The 13,255-nt window shown below is 34.5% G+C and overlaps 1 protein-coding gene across 1 annotated transcript; it reads right to left on the bottom strand.

Annotated features, from left to right (window-relative positions):
* Positions 1–11,421: 11,421 nt before the first annotated feature.
* On the bottom strand, positions 11,422–12,372 carry LOC142872387 (olfactory receptor 5H8-like). Its single transcript, XM_076005959.1, has one exon. The coding sequence runs from the start codon at positions 12,349–12,351 to the stop codon at positions 11,422–11,424; it is 930 nt and encodes a 309-aa protein (XP_075862074.1). The 5' UTR covers positions 12,352–12,372.
* Between the last annotated feature and the right edge of the window lie 883 nt (positions 12,373–13,255).

Raw genomic sequence — 13,255 nt, 5'->3', positions numbered from 1 at the left:
TAGCAAATAGAAGAAAGGAATGAAAATAGAATTACTTTCCCTTCAAAAAAATTGCAAGATTTAATGGATTTAGAGAAAAGGAGACACATTCTGAGCATGTGCTAAATTTGTGAGGACAAGATTGAATGCGATAAGGAAAACTTGTTTCTGGGACATGGATTCAACATCATGGGAAAAAATCTCCAAAGGCCCAGGATTAATAAAGGAATTAAATTCCATGTTAAGGATCTTAACCTTCACTTCTCAGGGAATAGTCATGCACTGAAAACTTTTAGAATGCGAAGTGGCATTATGAGAATTTTTTTTTTAAACCAAATACTTGGTAGCATAAAAAATACCTTACAAGAATGGAAATTGGAATCAGGAATACTAATCAGGAAACTGCTACTATTTTCGAGGGTTTCCCCCAAAATGAATTTTATTTATTACTAGTAAACTGTAGGAAACTATTTAGGAAATAGAAGAGAGGAATGAAAATACAATTATTTTCCATTGAAAAAATATGTAAGATTAATGGATTTAGAGAAAAGGAGATACATTCTAGGCGTGTGCTGACAAGTTTGTGAATTTGCGAGGACAAGTTTGAACATGGTAAGGAAAACTGTGTCTGGGAAAAGGATTCAGCATCAAGGGACAGATATTGGAAGGTGCAGCATTAACAACGGATTTAAATCCCATGTTAAGAAACTTGACCCTTAATTCTTAGGCAGTAGTTATGCACTGTAAACTTTTCAAATGGGGAGTGGCATTATGAGATATTTTTTAAATTAAATATTTGGTAGTGCAGAAAACAGCTTGCGAGAAGGGGAAAATGGAGTAAGGAATACTAATCAGGAAACTGCTATTATTTTCCAAGTTTTCCCCCGAAAAAGAATACACATCAGGATCCTCTGGGAGAGCTGTTTGTGAGAAATATATTGCAAGGTAATACTGTAGGCATATATTCAGTAGTATAAGAATGGAACTAGGAATCTTAATTTTGAAAATGTTCTCAAAGTGATTCAAATGTATATGAAGGACAAAGTGAAGTACAGGACCACATGCTAAAATAAATGCTACAGTAGAACAAGGAGTGAACAGAGACAAATGAGTGTGGAAATTAGGAAATGATTAGAGGGTTTATTGGGAGCACTTACCATTTGATAATAGAATTAAGGTCAGAGAATAATGAGAATTAAATGAGTAACAAGTGACACAACAATAAGTGAAATAAAATGGAGCACTCTAAGAAATGAGAATAGTTGGCATTTGTCTGCTGCCATGGACAAATGTAAATATTTTTCTATAGAATTTTTGACAAAAGTTGTCAAAGGGACTTGCCATATCCCTAAGATTGGGTCGAACATTTTGGAGGGGAAAGGCATAACTCTAACCCTTCTTAGGGAGAGGCAAAGATATACGATATAACCAAAATGTCAACAAACAAACAAACAAACAAACAAACTTTTTATCCGATGGTGGGCAGGTGGGAGGGGAGAGGAGGAGAAGGGTGTATACTTGGACACGCTTGAATCTCTGGTACATCGGGGGGAGGGGGGGTGACGGGGCAATATTTGTAACCCTAACAATATTTGTACCCCCTTAATATGATGAAATAAAAGGAAGAAAAAAAAGTTGTCAAAGGGAGAAGAGAGGAGTATATGGACAGGAGACTTTTTATTATTTTAACAGAGAGGAGGAAGGGAAATTTGGATGGGTGAACAGAACAAGGAGGAAGAAAAGTAGGTAGAGAATAATAAATGCATACATGGTTTAGAGTAGAAAAGACAAAGCAAAGAACCTGGAGAAAGGAAGCATCAGAGAAAGGCTGAAGACTAAATAAAGGGGAAAGCTCATTGGCTTGGGGAGGGGGATAAATATTTGTCTTAACCCTAGGATTTATTAAAAGAAGTGAACCCTGGTATTTCCTTCTTCTGTCATTCAAAATTCAAAGTCTGTTTTCATTTGTGTTTTTCCATGAAACATTTGATTTTAATGTTTACTTTATAATCATCGTGCTATTCAGAGAGATACTAGCACTACCCTCAACTGCTTTACATATCTAAAAGTTGCTTTATCTTTGTTTTTACAATGATTACAATGGAAATTCTTGGGAATCTTACATATTTTACTATTGAGAATATTTTTTATCCATAAATTTTTTAGTAGAATAAAATAAAGTCAAAGATTAGAACCTGCTCAGGCTACCTAAATGGCAGACTCAATAATTCCAGTGTTTAAATGTATTTTTATTTGATATGGTTTCCTTTTATGTCATTCTAAATAACAAAATGTCTGAAAATTTTCAAATTCAATTAGAGTATTGGTACTTAAGTCATAAATACTGCAACTTAAGAAGTAATAACTGATCATTGGAGAGAGATTTTCTGTATATTTTCTATTATATACATATTTGCACACATTATTAGGATTTTGATATATTTATCAAAATCATTGCTAAGATGATTACTTAAATCATTACTTAAATCATTGCTAAGATGAAAGGATCTAGGAGCTAATATTTAAGTGACTTACCTTAATAGTTTGATTCAGAATATATATTTAATTCAACAGATTGGATTTTTTTAATTTTAATCCTCAGAAAGATTGCTTACATTAAAATCATTATGACATAAATCTTTAAACCTAGTTTTAAATTATCTACTTTTTTAAGTCACCAGAACTTATTTTATAAATTCATCATAGTTAAATTAACAAGATAATAAAACATTGTTAAAAGAGAAAAATTATGCTTACAACTATTATGAGTGTTCAGATTAAGTCATGAAAATAAAATACACAGAAAATATATTATTTGCTTTCCAGTTCTCACGGTTCTGTCATCTTATAAGTCTAAAGTAAAATTATTATAAATTAAACAGTATTTTTAACTTTCTATGAAAAAGCCAGTTTTATATAAACCATTTCTCTCTTACCCATACCTTAAAAGAAATTATGAATATCCTTTAATAGTGTTAGGCTTTCCAAAGCACAAAGAATGCAATAGCATAGGAATGCCAATGACAAAGATAGCAATTTCTTGCACAGTGATTCATTCTGTAAGCTTCATTTCCCAAGCTCAGAAAAATGTTGTTTATATAAATTTGTTTTGGACACAAGAGTCAACCAATGGTACACATGTGCTTTTGCCAGAAGAGGAAGGAGTGGAAAACTGAAATACCCATAAGAGAACCTGAAGATTTCCTGTAGGAAGATAAAGTGAAGCTCTTCTACTGGGCACTGTGGATTTGGACACACTGTCCCACAGGTCATTATAGTCTTTGAAATGATAAACATCCATTAGCTGTAGGCAATTTTTTTTACCAACTAAAATTACTCTTTTGCCACTATTTTCTACCACAGGTGATACTTGTGACATGCCCAGGCAAACTTAAGTTTATATATATATGATTTGTTGGTCTCAGTACCATGATTGGTATGGTCATATCTGGGGTAATTAAAATGTAATTTTAATGTTGCCAAAGATCTAGATTTCTTTCAGGAGCCAACTCAAAGTAAAGTTCTTTATCTCATGCAAATTGCAGCTCAAATCTGGACATATGGTATTAATAGCTCCCTAGGTTTCAGCTGATAGAAATCCTACTAGGCAAAAGGGGAGGAACCAAGGAAAAACAAAGACAAAGGACTAAGTGTGATGGCTGAAGAAGTTAAGCACCTTCTCTAGTTCTTACTTGTCATCCATACTTCTTCTTTGTTTAAGTGTCTGTTTAAATCTTCTGTTCATTCTAAAATTATGTTTTGTTATTATTGAGTTCTGAGACCTCTTTATATATTCTGGACACAAGTTTGCAAATGTTTTCTGAAAGCATATGAGTTTTTTTTTTTTTGTTTTTTTTTTTAATTTTAGCAATGTTTTTGAGAAGCAGAAAGTTTGAATTTGGATAAACATTTTTTTTTTCCTTTTACAGTTCATGCTTTTCGTGTTGTATTTCTAGGTTGTCTATGTAGGTTTATGATCCATTTGATTCAATTTTTAATATCATCAGGACCAAAGAGGCTTCTTTTTTTTCTCATGTATATCCTATTATTCCAACATCATTTTTCATAAAGGCTGTTCTTTCTTGACTGAATTACCTTTGCACCTTTCTGCAAAATCAGCTGTCTATATATGATGGGTTTATTTCTATATCTCTGTTGTATTCCTTTTACTTGCCATCTTGACAACAATACCACACTGTCTTGATAGTGAAGTTCTAAATGTAGTCTTAGAATCAAATAGTGGTAGACCTCCACACTTGTTTTCTTTTTGCAAACTTGTTTTTGGCTATTTTGCATCTTTTGCATTTTCATCAGCATATTAGACTCATCTTGAAAATTTTCAGAAGAAATCCTGCTGAGATTCTTGTAGATATTTTATTAAATCCATAGATGCATTTGAGGAAAATTTATATTCTTCAATGTTGACTCTTTTGACCCAAAACTGTACATGTTTCCACTTGTTTAGGACTTCTGTAATTTCTCTGAATTTTTGTATTTTTCACCATGTAGGTCTTGCTTATGCGGTTTATAGAATTATAGCTTCTCTTTGATCACTGAATTTTAGTTTTTGCAAATAATTCAGATAATTAACATATTGAGGAGAAACAGCCTTTCTACATGAAGAACTATCAACATGCTTGCTCCATTTTTCGGGCTATATTGGGTGGATTAAAAAATATTCTGAAACAGACAAAATGGTTTTATAAAGCCATATCACTGCATATATATTTACAAAAAGCCACAAACATGCATCTCTCTTTTATTTGCAGGACTTACATAGAATTTTGAAAATTAAGGCAATGACAGTTCTAAAACATAATGAAATTCTAAGTTAAGGCTGATGTTTGTTTTGAAACCCATATTCACAGACAACTGTGACAAAAGCAAACTTTTAACTACTAGATAGAAGTCATCTTCCCAGGACATGTTGTTCATCCATTACCAAAACTTCTTTTGTATCAGATGTATGGGATAGGAATTAGTAGCAAAACATTCAATTTAGTTTAACGAATCATTAGTCCCCCTTAGGTTTTGTTTTCAGGATTTAGCCATCAGCACCAGAACTGTATGAATTTTTTTTTAATTACAGAACTTATAAGCTGCAGTGATTCTTACCTGCATAAAATATGGCCAAAATATAAATACTCAGGATATTCTAAATGAAGAAAACCCCCAGAGCATACCTTATCCTGCAGCTGTTTCAAAACACAGAAAATATTCTTAATTATTGAAACAATATGTTCACCTTTGTATTCCTCAAAGATTGTTATTGGTATTATTCATTACTCTCTTTACAAAAATGAAGCACTGAAATGCAGAATACCAAATTTTATATGGATCTATTCTACAATTGCTAGCCTTAAGGCAGAAAAAATATTCTAGGTTGAGCAATGTCTTTTCTTATTCAAGGAAAAGATAATGAGTGGTAAATGAAAGAAAATTCACTTTAAAATAATTATATATTGCACTCTTGTATTATCAAGCTTAGTAAAGTATAAACTTTTGAAATCTTGGAAGGAACTGTCCTTTTCTCTTCCCACTCTTCTTTAATGTTTACAGTGACAAAATTCAGTTCTAGCCTGTGGGTACAGAGCCCCACTCTGGCCTACTTTGGAGAACAGACAGGATATTGGTAGAACACACCCCAGGATGAACTAATAGCCAACCCTAATTTCCCATGGTTTGAATGACTTACTCTTATACAGAAGAATCTCTGTTTATGCTACGTATGTGCTGCTCATTCTTTAGGCAGTAATTTTACAACAACATACCTCTTATGAGGAAAGTACACTTATGTTGCTATCAATAAGAGCTTACGTAGAGAAGGGTAGCATTGACTACATGAAAACTACCTCAAAAGCTAAAGAGGGCAGTAGTTTTCCTTGGTATTTTAAATTGGAAAACAGATGTCAAAGCAGGTGATAGTGTAGTTAACAGAGACTATAGCTACAGATGCACTGTTGTTTAAATCTGATGGCAGTAATATCAGATTTCTTTAGATATTACTAGCGGGAAACAGAATTTTCTGATAAGTAGTTGTCCACTTATGGTAGTAGTATTTTAGGTCCACTTATGTACGTTATACTTTGACTAACATATGTTGCAGGTTTTAAAAGTTTATACCCGAGAACCTGGTTAGCTTGGCTTCAGCTAAATGATTGTATAGGTTTTATAGGTTTGAAACACATGTATGTTAAAGATGGAAAAAGTAGCTCTGAAACAGCAAATGTAGGTAACATGAAAATAATTAATTTTAGATCTATATTTATACTTCATTCTACATTCACATTTGTACTGAAATTTCATGTTTACAAACATGAAAGGCAAAGAGCACCAAAGAATCTAAGCAATTGCATAATCAACTACATTCAACAGAATTAATACTATTATTGCTGTTCCCCATTTTCTAAATCCATAAGGGCATGGTAGCTGCCATCGCATACATGTGCTTCCCTTTTTGAAATTGGAGACTCTGTGTAGTTCAGCATATCCTGGATTTCTACACAGCTGAACTGACACTGCTTCATGTTCCAGGCCAAATCAGCTGGAAGAAAGTATCCCTTGCTGTTTGAGTTTCATTTCTGGTGAAGAACAAAGTACCCAGGGTTTCAAAACCAGACCTCATGGCCTGTGGTTCTGTACTGTTTAACTGAACTTTACATTATAAAGCAAGTATGTATTAGCAGCACAAATTTTATATGTTTATGTGATGAATCAGTACTCATGGAAAAGCTGGAGTGTTTCCGAATACTTCCAAGAGGAAAATGAGTACTAGTGTCTAAAAAGACATATAAGTTTGTGTCTACATATCAAACATGTCATGGCCTAAGAACTTAAAAATTCCCCTACATCTATAGGACTGAGGACAGGTGTCTGTGAGTAGAAAGTCATTTTGGGTCTCTGTGTCCTGTGATTCCAAGACTTATTGTTGCTAATAGTGCTCAGTTCACAATCTTCAGTTTGAGTCTCGGTATTTGAGCCTGAAAAAGGATTTTTCGATTTTAAAATCTATTCCTGGGAGTCTGGTTTGGGCCAAATGGGAGGTGAGTGTGAGGTCTAGGATTCATTCAGGTCCAATTTTGGTGTCAGACAATACACTATGTTTATCTGATATCTGACAAAGCAGATTACTTGACAAGGTGTTTTCTAAATACTTAGTAGATTTGTGGTTTGTGTCTGATTATCTGCCATGTTCTCTGAAGGAAGCATACTATTCTATGCACTGAAGTTCATAATTGTTGTGATTTCTCAGTGTCTTAGGGTTATTCTGAGGTAGCAAACCATGACTTACTCTGTCTGCTGCTAAACTGTGGCTTATATTATAAGGTAATCTGTAGCAACATCGTATGATGAATCAAAACTCTCAAAAATATCTCTGCACATTCTGGGTTGGTCCACCTGTATGTGGTAATCTTTGGGTCTTTGAGTCCCTTTGGCTTGAGTTTCTCTGGAGACCCCACATGACTGGAAACAAGCATCTATTAGCACATCAGTCTGAGCACGTATAGATGACATTACCTTAGAGCTGAACACATATGGGAAGGGACACTGAGAATCAAACAACAAATCAGTTTGAGGACAAGACCACATAGTGGTAACAAAGCTAACCCACTGTGAAGGTGTGAAGCTATATGAGGCATAAGATAGGTCTTTCAGTATGTTGATTGAGGAAATTGTCTTCTTTTGACATGTGTTCCCTACCTCCTGTAAAGAATTAGATGAATTTTTACGCAAGTTCACTTAAACATCTGTACTAACAGGCTCAATTTCAGAAAGAGGTAGGCACTCCTTAGGACAGCAAGCCTCTGAATCTAGGCTGAAGACAAGGGTTCCTATAGACAAGGGCAGTAAGTGCACAGCACCTGTGGCAGAGCCCTGCTGGGCACCGAACACCACAGGCTGGGTGGAGGAGTCGGCTGTGGGCACAAAGACAGGCATAGGCAAACCTGCATCACTGGTAGTTTAAGTAAAGCCGTTTAGGGCACCCCTAGAAGATACATCTGGGAATATTAGAAATGTCGAAAAAGTCTGCTTTCCTGCAGTAGAGCTGCACAAGTCTTCAAAAGATCCTTCTAGCCTTATTTTTGACATTCTAGTTCTTGAGTGTCTGGTCTAGGGATTGGCTGGTTGCTCAATGATTCCGTGGTCTTACTGCACAACATGTGGCTATGCAGACAGCTCTCCATTTTTATTTTCTTACCGGTTGGATTCCTGTGTTCCTCACGAATCTCATGGCCAGTTTCCTAGATGTGAGACTATAATGTGATCCCACTCCATACATGCAAATTGTTATACTTGCTATACTTCTGCTTCTCCTCAGCATGCATATTTACAAAGGCTGTTTTACAAGAGAAATAAGAAAATGTTCTGTCATTGCCTTGGGAATTCTACAATTAGACAACGATAGAACTCCCATATGGGTTTCAAATCTTTTATTTTCATTGGATTTACTTTGCTCTCCTGCAAGCACTGTTTCTTGTCTAGCAGCATGTTGAGTGCAGGGCAGTTGGGCAGGATCTTGCCACAGTGGTGCGGGTGCACATGAGGCTGGTCCACCTGGCCCAGGACAGGTCACTCACAGAGGGCAGCATCAGCTCTCATGATCAACTGCCCCTCAGCCAGGGTCCCCAGGGCCCTTGGAGTCCCTAGGCAGGGGAGGCTCTCCTGGAGAACCATAGTACAAATACTTGTATACACTTAGAGAATTTATACATTTTTCTTTGAAAAGTAGATGGAAACACCTTGATGCTAGTGTTTATCTATTGCCCTGAAGTAGGTTTAACTTAGATGATTTCTGCTAAGATAATGTAAACATCACATTATTATAGCACTTGGAGCAACTTCCATATGGAAATTTTAGAGTAATGTTTAAAATATTGATTCATTTTCACAGGATTTTTCTAAAGGACAGAGTTCCTTCCCATTCATCTTACTGATATGTGATTATATAGTTTGATTGGCAATCATTACTATCAGTCTTCCTTCTCCTTAAAAAGTAATAAAAAAAACCCACAGTATTTCAACCTTTGTAACAGGTGCCCTATTGAATTCTGCAACAACATGCCCACCCAAAACACAAAAGTACAAAGCAGGGGTTGGAAACCTTTACAATAATTGTATACTGCTATAGAGCTTTTTAAGTAATGAATACAGGATGTGTAGAAATTTCATGTTGACTGATCTCTAAATAATTTAAACAACAAAACTTTGCTTAACTGATTATTTAAAAACAATTGTTCCCTAAGTGTGCTTTCAAATCAAGAGCACAAACATTGCTGAATCAAAAACCTTAGTGATGGAGCTTATCAATCTAAGTTTTCACAACCTTTCCAGATGACTACAATGCCCACTGAAGTCTGAAAAACATTGTTTTAACAGAAACAAATAACAAAAAACAGTCTAGAAAAAAGAGGTTTTGATAGACACCTAATAGGTTTAATAGTTAAGATTCTACCATAGCTAGTTCACAATCCAGACTCTACAAAATACTTTTAGTTTTGATTGGTGCTTGTTACTTTTCTTCTAATACCTAATTATGTTATTTCTTTCAACATCGTCTAGGATAATTGTGTCAGCAATTTTCTGAACATTATAAACTATTGTAAAAATGACAAAAATATGTATATATATGTATATATATAAAGATAGAGAAACTATAAATTCTTTTAAATGTCCAGATTAAGGAATGAGTACACCTTACTTCTTAATACTCTTAATAATTGGGAATACTTCTATCATGTTATTAGTGTTTCAATGGATAGTTTTAAATTCAACGTCAGCCATGTGCCAGAAAACTGGGTAAACATAGCAAATAGAATATACTTTATATATAAATATTCAGTAAGTAGTATGTACATATTTCTTTTTAAATGGAATTTATGTAGTTTCTTTTTTTCATATTTGAAACATTAGATATATATTCCTTTTTTGAAATAAAACAAATATATGCAACATATATTTATATCATAATTAGGTAAAAGCCACTCCTTCTACTAAGTGAACTATCACAACAATGGAAAAAAACACCACTCATACTCACCATCACATCAGCACCAACTGATCAATACTTATGTGAACACACAGTAATAATATTCATCGGGTGTCAGGCAGGTCAGTGGGGAGATGAGGGAATGAGTATATCCACACCCAATGGGTGAGGTGTGCACCATCTGGGGCTTCTTTCTGGGGGAAGCTGAATATCTAGACCAAAATGCGGACTTTGCTCAAGGGTATATTTTACCTTTTCTTTAACATCCCACTTATGGGACAAAAATTATTTACTAAAGGGAATAAATCTATAAAAGAAGTAAAAATGGGATCTCACTGAGAGAATAGAGATTTTGTTGAATTTCAAAAAAGTATAAAGTAGTTGAGATTGTACTGAGAGACAAACCAGAGAAGAGGAATCTGTGGACTAGACATGTACAAGACAAGGCTGCAGACGAAGTTTGAGTTTCTGAGAAGCTCCCACCTGCCCCTTCCATACTTACTCAACCTAGAGTAGGACTTGACATGTTACATACACTGCCCACATACGCATAGTTTTATATCTGTCTTCTCACACAAGGAGAAGGCTAATTAGGAAATCAGACTTTGAAAGTGGTAGAAGAGACACCATATGCTTATATTACTAATCTATTCTTTGGGTCATAATAGTGAATGAATAAGCAAAGGTCTAGATAATTCACAGGAAACCATTAGTGCAGTGGATACATCATGGAGTAATACAAATCAACAAACTAAAGACATAAACAATAATATAGATTCCTTTGGATGACAGAATAACAGCAGCTGGATTGTCATCTCTTTATTCTCTTCTCTGAGGTGTGCAGGTATCTCTCACAGCAACAAATAAAGAGTACATGAACTGGCTTAATCATGTCTACTGGACCTCCAGAGAGAAAGAATAATTATATATGTTTTAGGTATATATATTTTATATTCTTTTATTGATAAGATTGAATAGCTTTTCTCTGATATTAGTCTACCCCAGGAACCAGTGGGATTTATTAGATATGGAATTCTTGGGATTTTGCTCAGCTCACCCAAACAGAACCCTTTAACCAATATAGGGCATATGGGATATGAGTGTTCAGCCCTATTTGCTGTATGATTTATCATACTCAAGTTCTTCTCAGAGGAGATACAAAATTTTACCTTTTCATATGTTTATAAAGACAAATATACAAAATATAACCTATAAAATGTTTTCCTTTGTTTTCCACTTTAAATCTACTACTATGAGATGACACATAATTAAAATTTTATGTATATTTTGAAATACATAAAAATATTTTATTAAATACTAACCATTTGAGTCATTAAAAATCTAGAACAATTACAATTGCAAAAAACTTTCAACAGGTATAAAATTATATCACATCTAACCAGCAAAATTTTGTGACTGTTTTACTAAAAAGAGAAGAGACATTATCACAAGACCTAAACTTTTCCCTTTAATGTTTTTTTCAATGAGTCTATTACCTGCTTATTTCTCAGGCTATAGATAAATGGATTTAAGAAAGGAATTATAACAGTGTAAAATAGAGAGTCTACCATGTCTGGATTAGTAGCTTGTGGAGATGCAGGGAGCACATACATGAAGAGAAGAGGGCCATAGTACAAAGACACAGATAAAAGATGAGCTCCACAGGTGGAGAAGGCTTTCCTTATGCCTTTGACAGAATTCTTTTTTAAGATTGTATAGAGAATAGATGTATAAGTGACAATAACAGTCACAATCGTGAATGCTTGAATTACAGCTGCGAAAACATAAAGCACAAAATAATTAATAGAAGTGTCAGTACAAGAAATCTTTAACAATGGGATAATGTCACAGAAAAAGTCATCTAATATGTTGGAATTACAGAAGGTTAACCTAAATAATAAACCTTCATGAATCATGGCATGAAGAAAGCCACCTACAAAAGACAAGATTAGTAGCCTGATGCATAATTCATTGGTCATAATCACTGGATAGACTAAAGGTTTGCATATGGCTACATAGCGATCATATGCCATTGCTGCCAATATAAAACTTTCTGTGGTTAAACTGAATGTAAAGGAAACAAATTGTATCATACATGCAGAGAGAGAAAGTATCTGAGTCTCCAATAAGAAGTTGACCAGCATGTTGGGGGTCACTGAGGAGGATAACCAAGCATCTGTTAAAGCTAAACTTCCAAGAAATAGGTACATGGGGATGTGAAGGTGAGGGTCATTACAGATGACAGTAATCAGACCAAGGTTCCCCACAATGGTGATAAGATATATCACAAAGAACACCAGGAACAGGGGGATTTTCCACTCTGGTTGATGAGTAAGTCCTGTGAGAACAAACTCTGTCAGCAATGTTGCATTTTCTTTTTCCATGTCCTCACTTGGTGTCCTCTGAAATAAATTGCAGTGAATGTAAAAAGTATATATTCACTATGCATTAATAATTACTATAAGTTGAATTTGAGGTATGGGAGTTCAAATAAAATTATCATCAGATCACCTTTTAATTTTATTTATTACTAGTAAACTGAAGTAAATTATTTAGGAAATAGAAGAAAGGAATGACAGTACAATTACTTTCCTTTCAAAAAAATGTTCAGTATTTAATGGATTTAGGGGATAGGAGATACATCCTGAGCATGTGCTAAATTTGTGAGAACAAGATTGAATATGGTAAGGAAATCCTGGGTCTGGGACATGGATTCATCATCATGGGAAAGATACTGGAAGGTACAGCATTAATAACGGAATTAAATCCCATGTTAAGGACCTGGACCTTGACCATTTTCAAATGGCGAGTGGCATTATGAGACATTTTTTAAATGAAATATTTGGTAGTGCAGAAAACAGCTTGCAAGAATGGGGAAATGGAGTCAGGAATACTAATGAGGAAAGTGCTACTATTTTCCTGGATTTAACCCAAAACAAATTACACATCAGGATGCTTTGGGAGAGCTGTTTGTGAGAAATATAAATGGCAAAGTAATACTGTAGGAATATATACAGTAGTACAAGAATGGAGCCTAGGAATTTTAATTTTGAAAATGTTTTCAAAGTGATTCAAATGTATGTGAAGGACAAAGTGAAGTACAGGGCCACATGCCAAAATAAATGCTCCAGTAGAACAAGGAGTGAACAAAGATCATTGAGTGTGGTATTAGGAAACGATTAGAGGCTTTATTGGGAGGGTTTCCATTTGAAAATAGAATTAAGGTCACAGAATCATGAGAAGTAAATGGGTAACAAGTGACACAACAGTACGTGAAATAAAATGAAG

The sequence above is a fragment of the Microcebus murinus genome, chromosome 1 (assembly GCF_040939455.1).
Source record: "Microcebus murinus isolate Inina chromosome 1, M.murinus_Inina_mat1.0, whole genome shotgun sequence".
NCBI classification, from domain to species: Eukaryota; Metazoa; Chordata; class Mammalia; order Primates; family Cheirogaleidae; genus Microcebus; species Microcebus murinus.
Note: the sequence above shows the minus strand (reverse complement) of the source record. Positions and strands in the feature narration are given on the sequence as shown.

Coding starts and splice junctions, on each gene's coding strand:
- LOC142872387 (XM_076005959.1), bottom strand. CDS start 12,351: ATGGAAAAAGAAAATGCAACATTGCTGACAGAGTTTGTTCTCACAGGA.